This window comes from Natrix helvetica, assembly GCF_964273705.1.
Source record: "Natrix helvetica genome assembly, chromosome: 13".
NCBI lineage: Eukaryota > Metazoa > Chordata > Lepidosauria > Squamata > Natricidae > Natrix > Natrix helvetica.
In genome coordinates, this window is record NC_138557.1 from 3,219,217 (window position 1) to 3,238,898 (window position 19,682).

The window sequence follows — 19,682 nt, forward strand, 5'->3', positions numbered from 1 at the left end:
TCCATAAAACTGTCAGTTTCCTACGATATATCAAGTAGTTTTATTTATTATGCTGACAAAATGTAAGCAGTAAATTAGATACCATCAGCTGTCTGTCTACCTGGAACCGGCAGGCAACACACCGGTGTCTGACTGAGCTACGTGGGCAGAATATTTGCAAGCGTTTTAGGAAATCTGAAATTAGAAGGGCCTCATTATCAATCTTACGGAACTTTCCCCGGGATGATCATTTGCAGCGAAATGGCGACAGTGGCACTGGTAGAGCTGAAGGGGCAGAAAAAACAGAAAACGGATTTTGCAAATAAAACGCCTCTGAACGGAGACCGGCCCTGTTCTGGGAGATTTCCAAGCAAAGCTTCCCAGAGTTGTCTTTTGCTGGTGGGCTTCCTCAGGTGATCCACATTCTCCGAAAAGATAGGTGGCCTGATTTGAATATGCAAATCCCCAGAACTTCAAGGACGATGCAAAGGCCTCTGGGGTGGAAGGCATGAAATTTGGTCTTCTTGCTATCACGCTTGTTTGGTTATTAATTACACCATAGCCAGAGGAAATCTCTCTCTCTCTCTCTCTCTCTCTCTCTCTCTCTCTCTCTCTCTCTCTCTCTCTCTCTCTCTCTCTCTCTTCTTTCTTTCTTTCTTTCTGTGTGTCTCTCTCTCCCCTCTCTCTCCCCTCTCTCTGTCTCTCTCTCTGTGTGTCTCTCTCTGTGTCCCTCTCTCTCCCTCTCCCCCTCTCTCTTCCTCTCTCTCCCTCTCATCTTCTCCCCTTCTCTCTCTCCCTCTCTCTCTGTCTCTCTGTCACTCTCTTTCCCTCTGTGTGTGTCTCTCTCTCTGTGTCCCTATCTCTCTCTCCGTCTTCCCCCTTCTCTCCCTCTCTCTCTCCTTCACCTCTCTCTCTCTCCCCCCTCCCTCCCTCTCTCTCACACACACACTTTCTTTCCTCTCCCTGTCCAGTTTTTTTAAAAAAGCCTGGATCTGTGATTCCCTCATATGTTCCAGGAGGACTGTAGCAGGGAAAATCCTCTGGAGATGGTTAAAGAGGATGCTAACCAGTAATGCAAATTCTTTACATTTCTAGAACTGAAGAAGTACAAGAGGTATGAAGTGGTCATGACAGCATATAACATTATTGGGGAAAGCCCCGCCAGCGCCCCTGTGGAAGTCTATGTTGGAGAAGCAGGTAAGCAGAAACCTGGAAGCATGCAAGATAACCATTTTGAGAACCTCAGAGGGGATGGGAAAGGGGAGCACGCTATCTATCTATGAATGAAAAGTATTAATACCAATAAATAACTGGTGTTAATTAGCTCAGTCCAGTATTGCGATTAATGGGGTGATGGTGGAAGAGAGTGTGGTGGCCCGCCAGCAGAGCTAGCAGCAGAGTTGGACATGAGGAGGTTGGGGAGGAGCATGGGCCAGTCATGGAGTCTGGGGAAGGCTCTGACGAAGGCTCTGCATCGGAGGCAGAGATGGGGCCAAGGTCGTCTGGCAGTGATCAGGTGCCTTTGAAGCTAGACAGCAGTGAGGCAGAGGAACAGCTGGATCCTGTTCCCAGTGTGCGCATGCGCAGAGCTGCCAGAAGAAAAGAACAACTCAGAAATCGACTTGGGAGTAAAGCCACAGGTATGGCCCCTCCCATAGGAAATAAAAGAGGAGCGAAAGGAGAGTGGGCTTTTGCAGGAAAGAATTCGTTCGTTTCAGGAGTGTGAAGATCTGTCCCTGAATCTCCGAGACTCTGTGCCCAGCCTTTCCTTGCACAGCACTTCATTTGGCAAATATTTACATGGCAGCTTTCCAAGCTAGATAAGGTCTGTGGTCATAAATACTCCTTTGAAAGACTGTTTGCCAGGCCTTGGCTGAATGTGAATGAGAGGAATTAACATTTGTTTCATAAAAGGGGTTTTGTCGGGACCAGGACTCTGCCTCCTGCTTTTTGGGGAAGCCTAGGTCAGAACAGAGAGAGATTTCAGGTGCTTTCATAAAAGGACTCCTTCTGCTGCCTTATGATCAAGCATTGAGGAAGTTCTGAAGAAGTTGTGATCCACCACAACTTCCATCACTGGTGGTGTCCATCACTGATGGTGGCCTTCAGCTATGGCAGGCAGAGGTTCTTCAGGCTGCTAACGTGTCATTATGTTCCACCTAGTGGGTCAAATTCTCCGCCTTCTCCCAGTCTGGCCAGGGTTCACACATGGGTGTTGGGTCTCTTGGCTTACAGAACGTGTCTACTATCACGGCCGTAGTTATAAGCTCTTCTCTTTCCTTTGAAGGAAGGCCCTCACCATAAATTCTACCTGCACCTTCAGCATTCATCTGCTTTCTCTCACATTTCACTGATCCCATGTATTTAACACAAAAGATTTTGTGTCAGGTTCCAGCACAACTTACGTTATATTTTCATTAAATTTCAAGACGTCTCCGGCCTCACCTCTTCCAGACCTTTTCGTTTCAGACATTGAGGTAATGCTCCATTACCGTCTTCCTAAACTCCATAAATTAATCAGCCCTCTTCTCCGTGGAACGGTTCCTAAAACTTGAGGAAGCGCTCTTCTAATCAGTTCATCTTCCACTCACCAAACCATATAGATAGAATTCTACATCGTTTTGAACGATGATCTATGCTGGGCTTTCTGATGTAAACATTGCATATGCAGTGAGCACTCAATGGCTAAGACACCGAGCTTGTCAATCAGAAAGATCGCCAGTTCGCTGGTTAGAATCCCTAGCGCCGCGTGACGGTGTGAGCTCCCGTTCCTTGTCCCAGCTTCTGCCAACCTAGCAGTTCAAAAGCAGGTAAAAAATGCAAGTAGGAAAATGGGATCCACCTTTGGTGGGAAGGTAACAGCGTTCCTTGCGCCTTCGGTGTTGGCCACATGACCACAGAGACGTCTTCGGACAGCACTGGCTCTCCGGCTTTGAAACAGAGATGAGCACCGCTCCCTAGTGTCGGGAACAACTAGCATGCATGTGGGAGGGGAACCTTAACCTTTAGAGCTCCTTTTGCTGGTCTTCTTTGAAGGCCTTCCCAACAGATGAAAGGTGAAGAAGGAACTTCTATTGAGGTTCTGAAGAAACCATAAGGAACTTTGACGCGGGCTTCCGTGATAGAAAGGGGCAGAGAAACAGAAAACGGATCCCCCCCCCCGTGAATCCACCTGCTTACCTGACCTGTGTTAACCGCTACCTTGCAGGGGGTTGTGCTGAAGAGGCAACTTCTTGTGTGAGTCTGTTTCGGTGAGGCAAAAAGAGGAAGCCATTGCACTCAACACAACAGGAGCTCGGCGTAGCATGGGGGAAGAAAGCTAGAAAGGAACAATTGCTCTCTGCCTCTGGCCCAACCTCCTGAGTTCGCTTCTTCTGTCTTCCTCTTGAATGAGCCGAAGCAAACACGTCGTCCTCCCATTGACTGTAATTATTTGCTTCCCTATTGCTGGCCAACCTGCGTGGCTCCGGAAACAGTCTCAGGCTATCGTTTTCCTACCCAGGAGTCTTCGCCATCAATTGCGTGCGTCTGTTTGTTGGCTTTCTTAAAGCAAGGCCTATTTTTCCTCTTGTCAGCCAGCCGACGAGAAAGGCAGAGGACAAATGAAATAAATAAATTGCAGGAGGCTCACTTTTTCAGGACGGTGCCTGGGAAATAATGTCTCCTGATTTCCCCAGAGGGTCAAGTTGGCTACGAAGGAACACAGAAAGTGGTCCAAGGACATCTGCCAGCAGCCTAGATAATGAAAGCCGGTGGAGGGTTCTTGGGCAAAGTCAAAGGAAGGAGCAAACTTGTTTAGGGAAAGGAGAAGGAGAAGAATAAATAACAATTGTCTTTTGTGCCTCGGCTCCGATTTCACCTTTTCTAAACAGATGCTACTCCTATCTCCTTCTGCAGGTTGCAGTGTGCAATGCACTTAGATTTTATAGTGCCTTGGCTTCCAACAACATCAAGACGAGAACCAGTGTGGGTTCAGCATCTTACGGGGAACACCTTAAAGCAGGGGTGTCCAACCTTAGCCACTTTTAAGACCTGCGGACTTCAACTCCCAGAATTCCCCAGTCAGCCATGATGGCTAGGGAATCCTGGGTGTTGGTCCATAGGTCTTAAGAGTTGCCATGATTGGACGCTCCTCCCTTAAACTAATGCATCTCTTCCCCCCCCCCCCCCCCCAGGATCTGGGGAAAGATCAGCTGCGTGATCTCCGGGAATCTGCCCCTCCTTAAAGTCCTTCAATGTCCACCAGGGCATTGAGCAAAGAACGTTCGCAAAGTCCGTTCTCTATTCCTGGACCAATTCGCAAATCCGCAATCCTAAAACTCCCAGAAAATGCTTTCTCCTCGAGACATTTGCTGGAGCATTTTATCTGCCACCCTTAATTCCCCACCGGTAGGATTGGAAGTGCAAAGAAATCATTTGCTTTCGTCGGAGCTGCTGGAGCAGCTGAGTGCTTCATTAAAAGCTCATTGAGCTGTTAATATGACTCATAAGCACCGCTCAGCATGACTCCAACGGGTTATGTGGTGGGGGTATAGCTCCTTGTTTAATTCTTGCTTAAGGGCTAGGATTTATGGCGGTGTGAAGCTAGAAGGTGCCGTGTGCTCACCCCCCACCCTAAAGGAATTTGATTTTATCCAGAGGTTCATGCAGTGGGTGGGGGATGGTAGAGAACAGGAAGGCCTGGAGGAACGTCATCCATGGGGTCGCGATGGGTCAGATACGACTTCAAGAACAACAAGAAGATAAGGGTCAACGGAACTCAGGAGGGGCTGAACTTGGAGCATTTGTGTCAATGTCAGGATTCTATCCCTTGGAATTCCTTGGACTGCAAGGCCATCCAACCGGTCAGTCCTCGAGGAGATCAACCCTGATTGCTCTTTAGAAGGGCAGATCCTGAAGAGGAAACTCAAAGACTTTGGCCACCTAATGGGAAGGTAGAAGGACTCCCTGGAGAAGAGCCTCATGCTGGGAAAGATTGACACGACTTCTCAAATAACAACAACAATGATAAAGGTCAATGGAATTCATGGAGAGCTGGATTTGGACATTGACAACGGAGTGACTCCAAACCAATAGCACATTTAAGCCCACCTTCCAGCTCAGCCTGCTCCTCTACATTAAGCCATCGTCCTCAAGAGGTCAGCGTCCACCAGAACTCTGCTGTTCTTTGAAGAACCCCAGAAATGTTTCCAAAGATTCTGCTCCTTGGAAAAGAGAAATGAGCAGCTCTTCCCCCCCCCCCCAGCCATCAAGTTCAGCAGCATGTAGACCCTCCCCCCCAAAAAAACAACCCTTTTTCTAAAGATCTGGTTGTTCAATGATGAAGAGGAAGCATACGCCTTTTGGCTTCCCAAACAGCTGGAGTACATCTGAGCCGAGCCGCGCAAGAATAAGCATATAAAAAGATGTACTCGCGCCATAGGCACCCAACGCTGGAATCGATGTGCTTCTTGTTGAAAATCAGCCCTTAATTCATCTCACTTTCTTTGAATCATTCATCCATCGATGAGCCCCCAGCTGTCAATCAAGTCAGCAAAGAGGAAAAGAAGCAATTTCCTCTCCCACTTGTGTAACCTTCCCCCCCCCCTCCTTTCCCTCCCTCCAGGGGGTGGGCTGCCTCTTTTCTATCCACGGGGAAAAAAAACGATTTGGGGGAATTAAAAGTTATTTAAGAAAATCCATACGGATGCTTCTTTCTCGCCATTGACTGAAAGAGCACGACAATCTATTCTGTAGAGGGGGAGCCGGGCTCTTAAAACCGACATTACAAAAGTCAGGTTCGTTTCTTGGGTTTGTGCAAAGATTTTTTTTTATAAAAAAAGGGGGGGAGGGTGCTTTCATGCCGTGCTCAGAGAAAAGATGGGTTAGAGGGGGGGCATTTGCAATATATATGGGGAGGAGGGGGCTGAATGGTGTTTTTCCCCTTGTGCATCAAATACGTCCGTCATTTTCAGTATCTGTAGGTGGGTACAGTGTGCCCCCCAAGGAATTGAAATGTCTCTTAGCTCGAGAAAACATGTTCATAAAATAATAGGCATTTAATCAGTATTGTTTCTATCATTTAATCCTTCCCTTCTCACACTTCCCCCTTCCTTCCCTTCTTCCCTCCCTCCTCCTTCCTTCTTCCTTCCTTCACACCGTCCTTCCTGTCCCTCCCTCTCCTTCCTTCCTCCCTTCCTTCCTTTCCTCCCTCCCTCCCTCCATCCATCCATCCTTCTTCCTTCTTTCCCACCCTCTCTTCCTTCCTTCCTTTCCTCCCTCCCTCCCTCCCTCCCTTCCCTCCCTCCCCCCTCTAAAATGGTTATGCTTTTTTGCATTTTACTTTTTAAACATTTATCCTTACCCTGCAAATGGACAACATGTCGCACCCAAGGTTTTTTTTTTTTTTAAAATTACATTTTGCACGCTTTATTTCAAAGGCCATCACAGAAAGAACAGCATATCTAGACCAAATCGGGGTTAATGACTTGTTATGAACAGGTCCTGTTGTTTTCTTTGTATTTCTTAGGAGTTTTATATATTTGATATGGTCAATTGATTTAATAAGCTACCTACCTACCTACATACCTATCTTTACCTACACAACCTATCTCTCTATGTCTGTCTGTCTGTCTGTCTCTTTATCTATCTATCTATCTATCTATCTATCTATCTATCTATCTATCTATCATCTATTTTTCCCACCAACCTATCTCTCTATGTCTGTCTGTCTGTCTGTCTGTCTGTCTGTCTGTCTGTCTGTCTATCTATCTATCTATCTATCTATCTATCTCTATCTCTCCACGTTTTCGATGGCCGATTGCCGTTGCTCCAATTCTTCCCAGTTAGTTTCATGGAATTGTTTCTTTTTTTCCCCTTTTCTCCCCCCCCCCCAATTCTTCCTCCCCCCCTTCCTTCCCCCCCCCCTTTTGGGTGTGTGATTCTGTCGTTTAATGGAGCGGTAAATAAGAATTTCTGATAATGAGCTGAAGCATCTGTCACAACAACCTGGTGCTGGTTATTAACATTTCCATTAACGGCGGGGTGGGCAGCCGTAATAAGGAAGCCGCACAGTTAGAACAAAATAAATAGTTGGTGTCAGGCAGAGTGGGTGTTAATTACTATTTTATTTTATAACCCCGGAGAGGGAGAGAGGAGGAAATATATAAATATATAATAATAACAACGTGCCTTATGAAGGTCAGAGCCTGGAAAGGGAGAAGCCCACCGGAGGGGGGGGGGAGATAATTGGACCTACGTTTTGAGTCGCAAATGGTTCGCGATTTCTATTGGGGGGGGGCATGGAATGGGCATCGAGCAAGCAGAGTTCTGTTCTCCAGCACTGTGGACAGAGAGGTTGTTGTTGGCATCCCCTTTGCAGGCCCGAAAGGGCTTCTGCTTGGCTCTCTTAGCTGCCTTGGAGGAGTCAGTTGCCTCTGGTTATCTACGCTCCAATCAGTTTGGGGTACCAAAGCCACGCATCAGGGGAGGAGAGGGAGGGAAATAAAAGGGGGAGGGAGGGAAGAGAAGGGAGGGAGAAAGGAAAGGAAGGAGGGAGGGAGGGAAGGAAGGAAGGACGAAGAGAAGGGAAGGGGGAAGGGAAGAAGGAGGGAGGGGAGGGAAGCAAAATAAAAGGGGAAGAGGGAGGGAGGGAGGAAGAAAAGGAAGGAGGGAGGGGAGGAAGAAGGGAAGGGAGGAAGGAGGGAGGGGAGGGAAGGAAAATAAAGGGAAAGAAGGAGGAGAAGGGATGGAGGGAGGAAGGGAAGGAAGGAGGGAGAGAGGGGAGAAAAGTAAAATAAAGGGGAAGAGGAAGGGAGAAGGGAGGGAGGAAGGAAAGAAAGAAGGGAGAAGGGAGGGGAGGGAAGCAAAATAAAAGGGGAAGAGGGAGGGAGGGAGGAAGAAAAGGAAGGAGGGAGGGGAGGAAGGAGGGAAGAGAGGAAGGAAGGAGGGGAGGAAAATAAAGGGAAAGAGAGAGTAGAAGGGATGGAGGAAGGAAGGAAAGGAAAGAGGGAGAGAGAAGTAAAATAAAGGGGAAGAGGGAGGAAAAGGGAAGGAGGGAAGAAGGAAGGAAGGAGGAGGAAATGGTGTGAGGAAAATAAAAGGGGAAGGGAGGGAGGGAGGGAGGGAGGGAAGGAAGGAAGGAAGGAAGGAAGGAAGGAAGGAAGGAAGGTAGGAAGGAAGTATTGGAAGTGCTGGGTTCAGCTCCAAGTGGGGAAAAAGACACTGGAGACATGGAGGCTGCTTGGAAAGATGGTTTAATGGTGGACAGGATCACATGGCTTGAGGTCTTGAGTAGAAAAGGTGATCACATGCTTCAATGTTGAGTAAGGAAGAAGAGAAGGGCCGAGGGAGGGGCTTGCTGGGCTTTTTATCATCTGTTTAGCCCCACCTCTCTGTTTCCTGTTCCTGTGTAAAAAATGTATTCTGATTGGTTGTCGGACTCCCATGGGGCCATGCAGGGGCAACTCTCTAGGCTGTGTTTTGAATCCCAACTTTGGTTGAGTTCTCAAATGCCATGTGGTGAGTTGGGTAAAGGCTAATCATGCCTTAATCCCATCCCCCTGGAGCGGAAGGGGAGAACTCTTTCTTATGTAAAGGGATGGCTTGGGCATCTGAATGGCCCATTGGCAAAATTGGCGGGGGCAGGAAGCTCCAGGGATCTATTCTCTCTTTAAACATGTGTCCCCCTTTTCACATCCAGGGAAATGTAATATTCTGCCTTTTCAATATTTCCTAGGATATTTCATTTTTCTAGGAGAGGGATGGGTTTTAACCTCCTACAGAAGGATGGAAGGATGGATGGATATTGGAAAGTTGCTGGAAATACCTGACAAATGAATTTGGGATGAAGGCCATATACCTGTCCCAGGATAATGTGACAGAATCCAACCTGTGTCTCCAGGACCATAGAATTTCTTCCAAGCTTTGGGACTCGTGCTGGAGCCCATCCCCATGGAACTTCTCCCTCCCCAGAATGGGCTCCCTGTGGATGGGCTCCAGCATGAGCCCAAAAGCTTGGAAGAACAAGCCTCTGTTCCCAGAGAGCTCCAAAGGAATCCGTTTGTTGGATTCCTTCAGGAGGTGGGAGCAGAGATTCCAAAGAGGATGTCAAAGGCAGCCACGGTCCATCAGAACTTGTTCTCATCCGCTAAAGTTGGTCGGGGTGGGTGGGGTGGGGGTGGGGGGTTAGGAGAGAGAAAGTCTGTCTGGGCTTTTCAATTTTACTGGCTAATCTAGGCAGTCAAAATAACATGCATTTATTTATCCTACTTACGTCCCACCATTCAATTCTAGCAGGATAATTAAGAGGCCTAAAATGCCAATCAAATTAAATCCCCCCACTTGGATCAAGCTTCCTAAATGCCAGCTTACAGGAAAAATGTTCACGTCCCTTTGACAAAGCGTTTGCCATCCCTCAAGAGAAGAGAGCTCCGCTGTTGGGGATGGGGAGTGGGGGGGGGAAGGGAGGTGTTTTCTGACAATGGACTCCGTCCTCTGTCTGTTTGTCTTCTCCCGGTTTTAAAAACATTAGGGTGTGTGTGGGGGGGTGCAGTTTCAGAAAGGAAATTGAGGCTGTGTTTCCCAAACTGAGGACTGGGAGGAACTTCAACAGTTGGGATTCACTCTCTGCTTTCGTGGTGATCTGCAGAAGAAGGAAGAAAGAGAGGGAGGGAGGGAGGGAGGGAAGGAGGGAGGAAAAAGGGAGGGAGGGAAGTGAGAAAGAGGGAGAGAGGGAGGGAGGAAAGAAGGAAAACAGGCAGGCAGGAGATGGAAAGGAGAGGAAGGAAGGAGGGAGAGAGGAAGGAAGGATGGAGGGAGGGAGGAGATGGAAATGGAAGGAAGGAGGAAGGAGGGAGAAAGAAGGAAGGAGGGAGAAAGAAGGAAGGAGGGAGGGAGGAAAAAGGGAGGGAGGGGAAAAAGAGGGAGGGAGGAAAGAAGGAAAGCAGGCAGGCAGGATATGGAAAGGAGAGGAAGGAGATGGAAATAAAGGAAGAAGGGAGAGAGAAAGGAAGGAGGGAGAAGAGATGGAAATGACAGGGAGGAGAGAGGGAAGGGAGAAAGAAGGGAGGAGGGAGGGAGGAAGAAAAGAAGAAAGCAGACAGGCAGGAAATGGAAAGAAGAGGAAGGAGGGAAGGAAGGAAGGAAATTTAGACATGATAAGGGAGGGAGGTGAGAGAGGGAAGGAAGGATGGATATTGGAAAACGGACGAAAGAATTTGGCGAAGGAATTCCTTTGGAGATGAGAGCATTTAGAGAAGCTACTGAAGACAGCAGCAAAACGTGAGACATCTAACGCAGGCCAAACGGTCCATCTAGTGAGATCGCCTTCTTCCCTCTGGCGTTGGTGTCAGTCGAATCAATGCCTCCTCCTCCTCCTCCCCCCAACCTCTTCTCTCGTCTTTCTTTCCCAAGCTCCCGCCATGCCTCCCCAGAATATCCACATCAGTGCCGTGTCTGCAAGCCAGCTGGAGATCACCTGGGAGCCCCCTCCTGTGGACAGCCAGAACGGAAACATTCAAGGCTACAAGGCAAGTCGGGGTGGAAATGCCCTTCAGAGATCAGCCTGGCTGCGTTTTTTGGACTCTTGGAGCGAGACAAAAACACAGATTTCCCCAGCCCACTTTCTTTCCACAAACATTAACTCTTTGATTACTTAACTATGCCGTTTTAAAGTCTTCCTTCTGGCCCTCCACTTTTACGGTATACCAATCTTAGTTAGGGGCGGGTGGCTCAGTGGCTAAGACGCTGAGCTTGTCAATTAGAAAGGTCCACAGTTCAGCGGTTTGAATCCCTAGCGCCGTGTAACGGAGTGCGCTCCTGTTACTTATCCCAGCTTCTGCCAACCTAGCAGTTGGAAAGCACTTAAAAAATGCAAGTAGAAAAAATAGGAACCCCCTTTGGTGGGAAGGGAACAGCGTTCCGTGCGCCTTCGGTGTTCAGTCATGCTAGCCACATGACTACAGAGACGTCTTCGGACAGCGCTGCCTCTTCAGCTTTGAAACGGAGATGAGCACTGACCCCTAGAGTTGGGAATGACTAGCAAAGTTGTGCGGGGAGAACCTTTACCTTACTCTTGGTTAGAAAGGCAACCAATTGGAAACCCACAACAAACAACTAAAGAGTCCGCAAAGATACAATAGTGCCAGCTGAGAGCAGCTTTTTCCAACCTGGGGAACGCTGTTCCCAAACTGCAGAGGGTCCGTCGGCTAATGGGAGTTGAAGCCTAACCCAAGTTGGACTCCCTCTTCTCTTAACGTGAAGACTTCCTCCCTCAAGTGGACCCCATAGAAATAAATCCTTCTTTCCTGCCTTCCTTACAGGATTAGCTCTGTTAGAAAAAAAGCAAAAAGAGATTTCTTCCAACAACCGGTTCTCCCAACTGCTTAGAAAGTTAACAACTGGTTCTTCCGAATAGGTGCAAACTAGCTGAATCCCACCACTGGATTCAGGTGGCCACGGACAGTTCTAAACACACCAGATCATAGAGCAGGGATCTCCAAACTTGGCACCTTTTAAGACTTGGGACTTCCACTGGCTGGGGAATTCTGGGCGTTGAAGTCCACAAGTCTTAAAAGTTGCCAGGTCAGGAGTCTCATCGAGAATTCTTCCCAGAAACCAACTAGAAGCCATTTGTCACAAGTGAAGAATACTTCCTGGCCAGAAAATCCTTGGCAGTGCCACGTCTATTATTATTCATTTTCCAGGGACCTTTCAAAATTGCCAAGTGTCAAATATGCAAACGCAATCCAATCTGCATAGTGCCAGAGTCATTACTCAAAGCCAATTTCCCCTCCTCCTCTTCCTTAGGAAGGGTGGCATTAGAAGACGGGGCCAAGTCGGAAAAAAACACACCAGGTGATTGCCACCAACTAGAAGTCTGGTGGCTGTCCCAGATCCAAAAATCTCCTCCAAGAATAAATGTAACCACCGCTTGGCTTCTAAAACTCTGAAACACTATTCTCCTGATCACTCCTGGAGCTTGGCCAACATCCATTGCCTGGTGCAGCTTCCACCTGTGCCAGTCTCAGAAGCTGGCATTTCGTCTTGGCTGTAACAACCTGTGTACCTTCTCTTCTGTTTGGCACAAATACTTTCTGGTTTCCAGGCTTGTAAACACCAAAGTAGATTCTGGACCGGACAGTGAAGTCAGGTCCCTGGTGAGCTTTGAGTGGACTTGGTAAACCATTACACTCAGAAGTGGATCTCCGGTGCCAAACCAGGGGCTCTGCTAGGGAATTATGGGAAAGCAGATCTGGGGTTTCTAAATAATGCGTGGAATGTTAATAACTGGAGTGAGTAAGCCCATCTGCAGGAATTGCCTGCTAGAGCTAAAGCATGGGTGTCAAACTCAAGGCCCGTGGGCCGACTTCATTTCTGACCATGGCCTCCTGCAATTCTCTGCCAGTGAAAATGAAAATTGAGTTTGACACCCCTGATCTAAAGCATGTGCTACAGCTCCAACTCCAGTGAGCCAACAGGTATCGAGCTGGTTGAGAATTGGAATTAGAAATGATAATAGAATAGAATAGAATAGAATAGAATAGAATAGAATAGAATGCAATAGAATGCAATGCAATGCAATGCAATGCAATGCAATGCAATGCAATGCAATAGATAGAGTTGGAAGGGACCTTGGGGGTCTTCTAGTCCAACCCCTTGCTTAGGCAGGGAACCCTACACCACTTCAGACAAACAGTTGTCCAACCTCTTCTTAAAAACCTACAGTGTTAGAGCATTAACAACTTCTGGTGGCAAGGTCTTCCACTGATTCATTGTTCCAACTGTCAGGAAATTTCTCCTCAGTTCTAAGTTGCTTCTCTCCTTGATTAGTTTCCACCCATTGCTTCTTGTTCTGCCCTCAGGTGCTTTGGAGAATAGCTTGACTCCCTCTTCTTTGGGGCAGCCCCTGAGATGTCATGGGAACTTGAAGGATAGACTACTGGGCTTATCTCTCTTTTTTTCCCCCAACCAGGTCTATTATTGGGAGAAAGACGAGCAGAATGTCACTGAAAAAGTGAAAGTTCTCTTCCTGCCAGATACAAGCATCCGGCTCAAAAACCTGACCAGTTTCTCCAAGTACCTGGTCGGGATTTCTGCTTTTAACGCGGCAGGGGATGGACCCAAGACAAGCCCTGCGGAAGGAAGGACGCTCCAGGCAGGTAAGCACAAGAAGGATCCTCCCACCGAGCAGATGCCATGCTTTGCACTCTTCACTCGGTGCCTGTAGAGATTCTCTGTCCTCCGGGTCATGGTTTTGCCCCAAAAGGTGCTTTTTCGAGACTTTCTTGTGCTTTATTCTTTGAAGAGGTTTTGCTTCTCATCCAAGAAAGCTTCTTCAGAACTTCTTCAAGGTCTATGGAGATTCTCTGTCCTCCAGGTCATGGTTGTCCCAAAGGTGCTTTTTCCGGAGGCATGTGGGCTTTCTTGTTTTTTCTTTTGAAGAGGTTTTGCTTCTCATTCAAGAAGCTTCTTCAGCTCTGACTGGATGGCAGGGAATGGAAGGATTTATATTCCTTGCAGACAGCTGGTCATTTGCATCCTTTCAGAGGGTCCTTGAGGCCACTTGGAGGTTTCCCTGTGTCCTCAGGGTCACCTGAGTGGTGCAAATGGTTCCTGTAGTCTGCCATTTTTCCCTCTGGAAATCCCTTCCTCCTCCCACCCCATTCCAAGGGTCTTCATCCCAAATTGCATAGCTAAAAGTCTGTAGAGATTCTCAGTCATCTAGGTCACGGTTGTCCCAAAAGTGCTTTTTTTTTCAGGAGGCACCTGGACTTTCTTGTTTGTTTGTTTTTCCTTTTGAAGACGTTGAGATGAGAAGCGAAACATCTTCAAAAGATTTTCACCTGATGGTTGGGCTCCTGCACCATCCTACAGGATGGGGTGTTTGAGTCCTGGCTCTTGTTAAATAAGCAAGCCTTATCTGGGTTCACACCTTGCAGTGATAAACCATGGTTTACAAATCAGGATGGCTATCTGAGGAGCTTCCTAACCCCAACTGATCAAACATCCAGACAGAAAAATAAAGGGACCTTTTTTCGTTGGCACCAATCTTGAAGCGGATGCCATCATGAACAAATCCGGATTGCGTGATGCAGGGCAATATTTGTGATCCCGCTGACCCCGAGCCTGCCTTGATCTCTTCCAGCCCCAGGTGTCCCCAGTTTCTTGATCTTCTCTGAAATCACTTGCTCGGCACTAAACGTGACTTGGGGAGAGCCAACAGCCGCCAATGGGATCCTCCAAGGCTATCGGGTGATCTATGAACCTTTGGCCCCAGTTCAAGGTAAGAAACCCCTCCAAGAAGGATGCGATAGTCTTGGGAGATGGGCAATCTATGACAGAGATGTGGTTGATCTTTGGACACTCCCATTCATTTTCTTTTCTTTTGGCAAAGGCTCAATGGCTAAGATGCTAAGCTTGTCAATCAGAAAGGCCGGCAGTTCAGCAGTTCGAATCACTAACGCTGCGTAATGGAGTGAGCTCCCATTACTTGTCCCAGCTTCTGCCAACCGAGCAATTCAAAAGCACGTAAAAATGCAAGTAGAAAAATAGGAATCAACTTTTGTGGGAAGGTAACAGCATTCCGTGCACCTTCAGTGTTGAGTCATGCCGGCCACATGACCACGGAGACGTCTTCGGACAGCGCTGGCTCTTCGGCTTTGAAATGGAGATGAGCACCGCCCCCTAGAGTTAGGAATGACTAGCACATATGTATGAGGGGAGCCTTTACCTTTACCTAAGTAGCATTTATCAAGAGTCTGCCACTTGGTTAATTTGGGAGTTGGTGGCCGAGTTTAGCTCCTGATTTTGTCTCCCGAGGTGGGTGGAAGCCCGTAAAAAATGCAAGTAGAAAAACAGGAACCACCTTTGGTGGGAAGGTAACAGCGTTCCATGACTTTGGCATTTTGTCATGCCAGCCACATGACCACAGAGACGTCTTCGGACAGCGCTGGCTCTTTGGCTTTGAAACAGAGATGAGCACCGCCCCCTAGAGTCGGAAATGACTAGCACGTATGTGCAAGGGGAACCTTTACTATTATTGTTAAGTTTTTTTCCTGCAGACTTTCTCCTCTCGACCTGGATTTTCCTGGTATTATGTACTCACTCCTCCTGTTTAAAAATCAATTCCCCTGATATCCGACGATAACAAACTAACCCTAGAGCCATTCTTCGCCCCTCTTTTAAAATAACAATATTGTCGAGGTTTTGCTCTCTGGATTTGACTGAGAAATCATCCTGAACCTGCCAAAGATGGCAAACGGCATCCGATGGGTTTGACCCAGCCTTCTCCCCTCCGATTCTGGGATTTCCAATTGAGCTGGAAGGAGAAATTGAACCAAAGTGCTTTAGAAAGCGCTGAAGTTGATTGAAGCAATCCAGGCAAAATTAAGTTTTGTGGAGATGCCACCTCTTGTTGGCTTCCCAATTATCTGCCAAGGTGGTCGGCACTCCTGGGTTTTTCCACAAATACCAGCTGCCACGTTGCAGTCACAGGAGAAGGAAGGACATTTTAAGGGGAGAGAGGAAGAAAAGATTGATTTTTGAATGAGTCTCAAGGAGGCCACGGCTTCATTTTCAAAGCCCAAAAGCAAATATTCAGATTTTAGACCTTAGATAAGAAGGGGGAACATCCCTGCGTCCACTTTCTTCTGTCAGAAACACATTCTCTCCCAAGCAAATTGTAGTTGGATCTTAGAAGGAGACTCTTAACCTTTGTTTATTCCATGGGAGCTTTCTATCTATCTATCTATCTATCTATCTATCTATCTATCTATCTATCTATCTATCTATCTATGGTATATTCATCCATCCATCCATCCATCCATCCATCTATCTATCTATCTATCTATCTATCTATCTATCTATCTATCTATCTATCTATCTATCTATCTATCGTATATCCATCCATCACAGATAGATAGATAGATAGATAGATAGATAGATAGATAGATAGACAGACAGACAGACAGACAGACAGACAGACAGACAGACAGACAGACAGATGATAGATAGATAGATAGATAGATAGATAGATAGATAGATAGATAGATAGATAGATAGATAGATAGATGGCTCATTGGCTAAGATGCTGAGCTTGTCGATCAGAAAGATCGGCAGGTCAGCAGGTCGAATCCCTAGTGCCCCATAACAGAGTGAGCTCCCATTACTTGTCCCAGCTTCTGCCAACCTAGCAGTTCGAAAGCACATAACAAATGCATGTAGAACAATAGGAACCACCTTTGGAATTGAGTCATGCCGGCCACATGACCACGGAGATGTCTCTGGCAGCGCTGGCTCTTTGGCTTTGAATCATCATTTCGGCTGCTGTTTGTATTTATTTATTTAGGGGACGTTTTGACAATTTCAATGTTTTGAATCATTTTCATCTTTTTATAATGTTAGAATTGTATGCTACCCAAAGTCACCTGGTTGAATTGGACAGTTATAGAAATTGAATGAATGAACGTAGGAATGAAACCAAAAGCCTTAAAAACATTAAAATTGACAACACATAAAAGTTCAAAACCAAGGGCCCAGCAAAGTACTATTAGGCCTCTACATAAATGTCTTTAACCCAATAGCATCTCTCACTCTAAACCAAGGTGTCTAACCTTGGCGACTTTAAGACTTGCGGATTTCAACTCCCAGAATTTCCCAGCCAGCATCGAATTCTGGGAGTTGGTCCCCGGGTCTTAAAGTCCCCAAGATTGGACACCCCCTGCTCTAAACTGATTTAATAGAAACTTTTTTGCATAACAAGGCACATCGGCTCACTTATCTCCCATCTGCCTCCTCTTTCTCCTCTGCTATCGCCTCTTTCCCTTCTTTTAGAAGGAGCGAGCCCACAAGCGGTAGACATGGGAAATGCTAAAGGATGTCTATTTACTTTTTTTTCCCCCAGGACATTGAGACGTTGGTCAATAGAGGCTGGGGCCGAGCAATTTTTTTCTCCCCAGGAGCCATTCGACAGAATGATGGGTGTTAAAGGACCCCCCACAGGGTCCGTTTGGGTTTCCAGAGAGAAGCTACAAGCCACAATTACTTCGGCTCACCTCTTCCTTTCATCCCTGGGCAATCAGGGACAGTAATCTCCAGCCTCTTGAAAATCTCCCAACTGCGCCTGTGAGGTCCCCCCCCCCCCCCGCCTCTCGCCAGCCTCCACTTATCAAGCCTGGAGTCTAATTACACTTATCTCTGCCGAAAATTGTCCATTATTGCCACTTAAATCCCCACTAATTGTAAGAAAAGCGTCTCTAGCAAATGGCTCGATCATCATTTCGCCCGTAATCTGATTGGCATCGTTTTCTGCCATCTCACAACTTGTTTGCTCGCTTGCTTTCCTTCCTCCTGACCCTTTTACGCCCTCCCCTCCCCCACCTCTCTTTTTCTTTTGAGCACTCTTTTGATCCCCCCCTCTCCTTTTTCTTTAGGGGTGAGCAAAGTGGTGACCGTGGACATCCAGGGTAATTTGCAGCGCTGGCTAAAAGTCAGAGATCTCACCAAAGGAATGACCTACTTGTTCCGAGTACAAGCCAGGACTATCATCTATGGACCTGAATTGCAAGCCAACATCACCGCTGGGCCAGCGGAAGGTGAGGGACAGTGGTGGGTGGGAACTAGTCAAAGAGAGAAGCAACTTGGGAGAAATTTCTTGACAGTGAGAACAATTAATCAGTGGGACAGAAATTGCCTCCAGAAGTTGCAAATGCTCCAACACTGGAAGTTTTCAAGAAGATGTTGGATATCCATTTGTCTGAAGTGGTGTAGGGTTCCCCGCCTAAGAAGCGGGTTGGACTAGAAGACCTCCAAAGTCCCTTCCAACTCTGCTATTCTATTCTAAGATGGACAGGAGTCTGGGGGTTGAATTGTATGATGGACGGTTGAGGGAGCCAGGTATATCTAGTCTATCAAACAGAAGGACTAGGGGCAATATAATAGTGGTCTTCCAATACTTGAGGGGCTGCCATGGAGAAGAGGGGGTTGACTTATTCTCCAAAGCACCTGAAGACAGGACAAGGAACAAATAATGGAACCTTATCAAAGAGAGATTCAACCTAGAACTAAGGATAAATTTCCTGACAGAACAATCAGTCAGTGGAACAACTTGCACCCCAGAGTTGTGGGGGCTCCAATGTTGGAGATCTCCAAGGAAGAATTGGACAACCATTCGTTCAGGATGATACAAGGTCTCTTGCCTTGAGCAGAAGGTTGGACTAGAAGATTTCTGAGTTCCCTTCTGTGATTCTATGTCCTGTGTATTTATTTGCTCCCCTGCCTCAACCGGCTCTAACTTTGCCCCACTCCTGCAGGATCCCCTGGCTCTCCACAGCACGTGCTGGTCTCCAAATCCAACTCTGGACTCACTTTGTACTGGACAGAGGGAGTTTCCGGAGTGAAACCCATCACTGGCTACGTCATAGAAAGTCGACCTTCAGGTAGGTTGTATTATATCTCTGTGCAATAGAAGATCAACATCGACTGACCGAGCAAACCTAGTTAGAACCAAAGAAGAAAAGAGTGAAATTAAGGGGGGGGGGGTTATTACCCTGGGAAGACATCCCAAACTAGCGGTGAAACTCCTGTCCATAACTCTTGACTCGCTGGCTTAGAGTGTCAGGGTTCTAAATAACATCCAAAAGTAAATCAGAGTCCGAGGCAAAGGATTCCTCAAAGTTCCAATTTATTAAGAAAGTCATGTTGACACATCTGGGAAAACCCGAATCTGAAAACTTCCCGGTTTTCCCCACCCAGTTGAAAGTTCAAGATCTTGCCCCCACACCCACAAGTCCATCCCATGGTCCAATCTCCCACTGCCATACTGGCAGTTCCACCCATCCAGTTCCGGTCAGGTGCAGAGGTGCAGAGACAAAGAATGACCTCGGCTTTCTAGAAAGAATTTTGTTATGGCTACATATCATCTCCCTCCGTACAATCCCCCCTCCCATTTTCCCACAATAGAAAATGCATAGTATATGCCATAGTATCTCTCTCTCTGTCTGTCTCTGTGTGTGTGTGTGTGTGTGTGTCTGTCTCTCTCTGTCTGTCTGTCTGTCTCTCTCTCTCTGACAGCTCCACTCCCTCTTCCCCCTCGGAGCTCCCAGGTTGCCCTGATGCTGACCCAGATTCCCACACCTCCTCCTCTTCCTCTGATTCGGCTGCTGGAGGGGATGGTGACTCACAGGCTACAATGTTGCATGACTCTTCTAAGCTTCCAGAAGTGTTTTCCTCCTCTGCTATCCCCCAAACTCTGCCCATCCCCCCCCCAAAGCATTGTTTCCTAAAAGGTCTCACTAAGGATTAGGTCTACCTTGCTTCTCTTAACACCAAGACAAATCCTTCTTCCACCATCATTAAAACATCTCCTTCACTACCTCTTCCTGACCCTTCTGGGCTGCCTTCAGCGTCCCCCTCCCCAACCCCTCAAATTATCCCCACAAATGGAGAAGGCTGCCGATTCCCCCTTCTTGCTGAGGCCAGCTGTTTTTCCATCCGAGCGCTTCGTCTCCATTACTCCATTATTTTCCTCTTAATTTCCAGAATGTAGCTTTGATAACAGTTTTCACAACCGAGTTAATGAAACATGCTTAGCATTCAAGGATCAGCCTTTCCAGCCCCACCCCCCCTCCCTCTTCCCTTCCTCGCCCGTCCACCAGTCACTGGAGCTTGTAACCCACTTTTTCATCCATTTAAATTAATTAATGCGCTGAATGAAACAAGACTAT

General features: G+C 47.3%; 1 protein-coding gene across 2 annotated transcripts in view; it reads left to right on the plus strand.

Annotated features, from left to right (window-relative positions):
- SDK1 (sidekick cell adhesion molecule 1) overlaps positions 1–19,682 on the plus strand; it is a 363,040-nt gene that overhangs the window by 322,072 nt on the left and 21,286 nt on the right. For both annotated transcript variants that reach the window (XM_081965817.1, XM_081965816.1), the window contains exons 35-40: positions 1,075–1,176; positions 10,372–10,487; positions 12,932–13,118; positions 14,105–14,242; positions 17,391–17,552; positions 18,270–18,395. In XM_081965817.1, the coding sequence (XP_081821943.1) occupies positions 1,075–1,176; positions 10,372–10,487; positions 12,932–13,118; positions 14,105–14,242; positions 17,391–17,552; positions 18,270–18,395 (831 nt within the window). The remainder of the gene's footprint in view (positions 1–1,074; positions 1,177–10,371; positions 10,488–12,931; positions 13,119–14,104; positions 14,243–17,390; positions 17,553–18,269; positions 18,396–19,682) is intronic.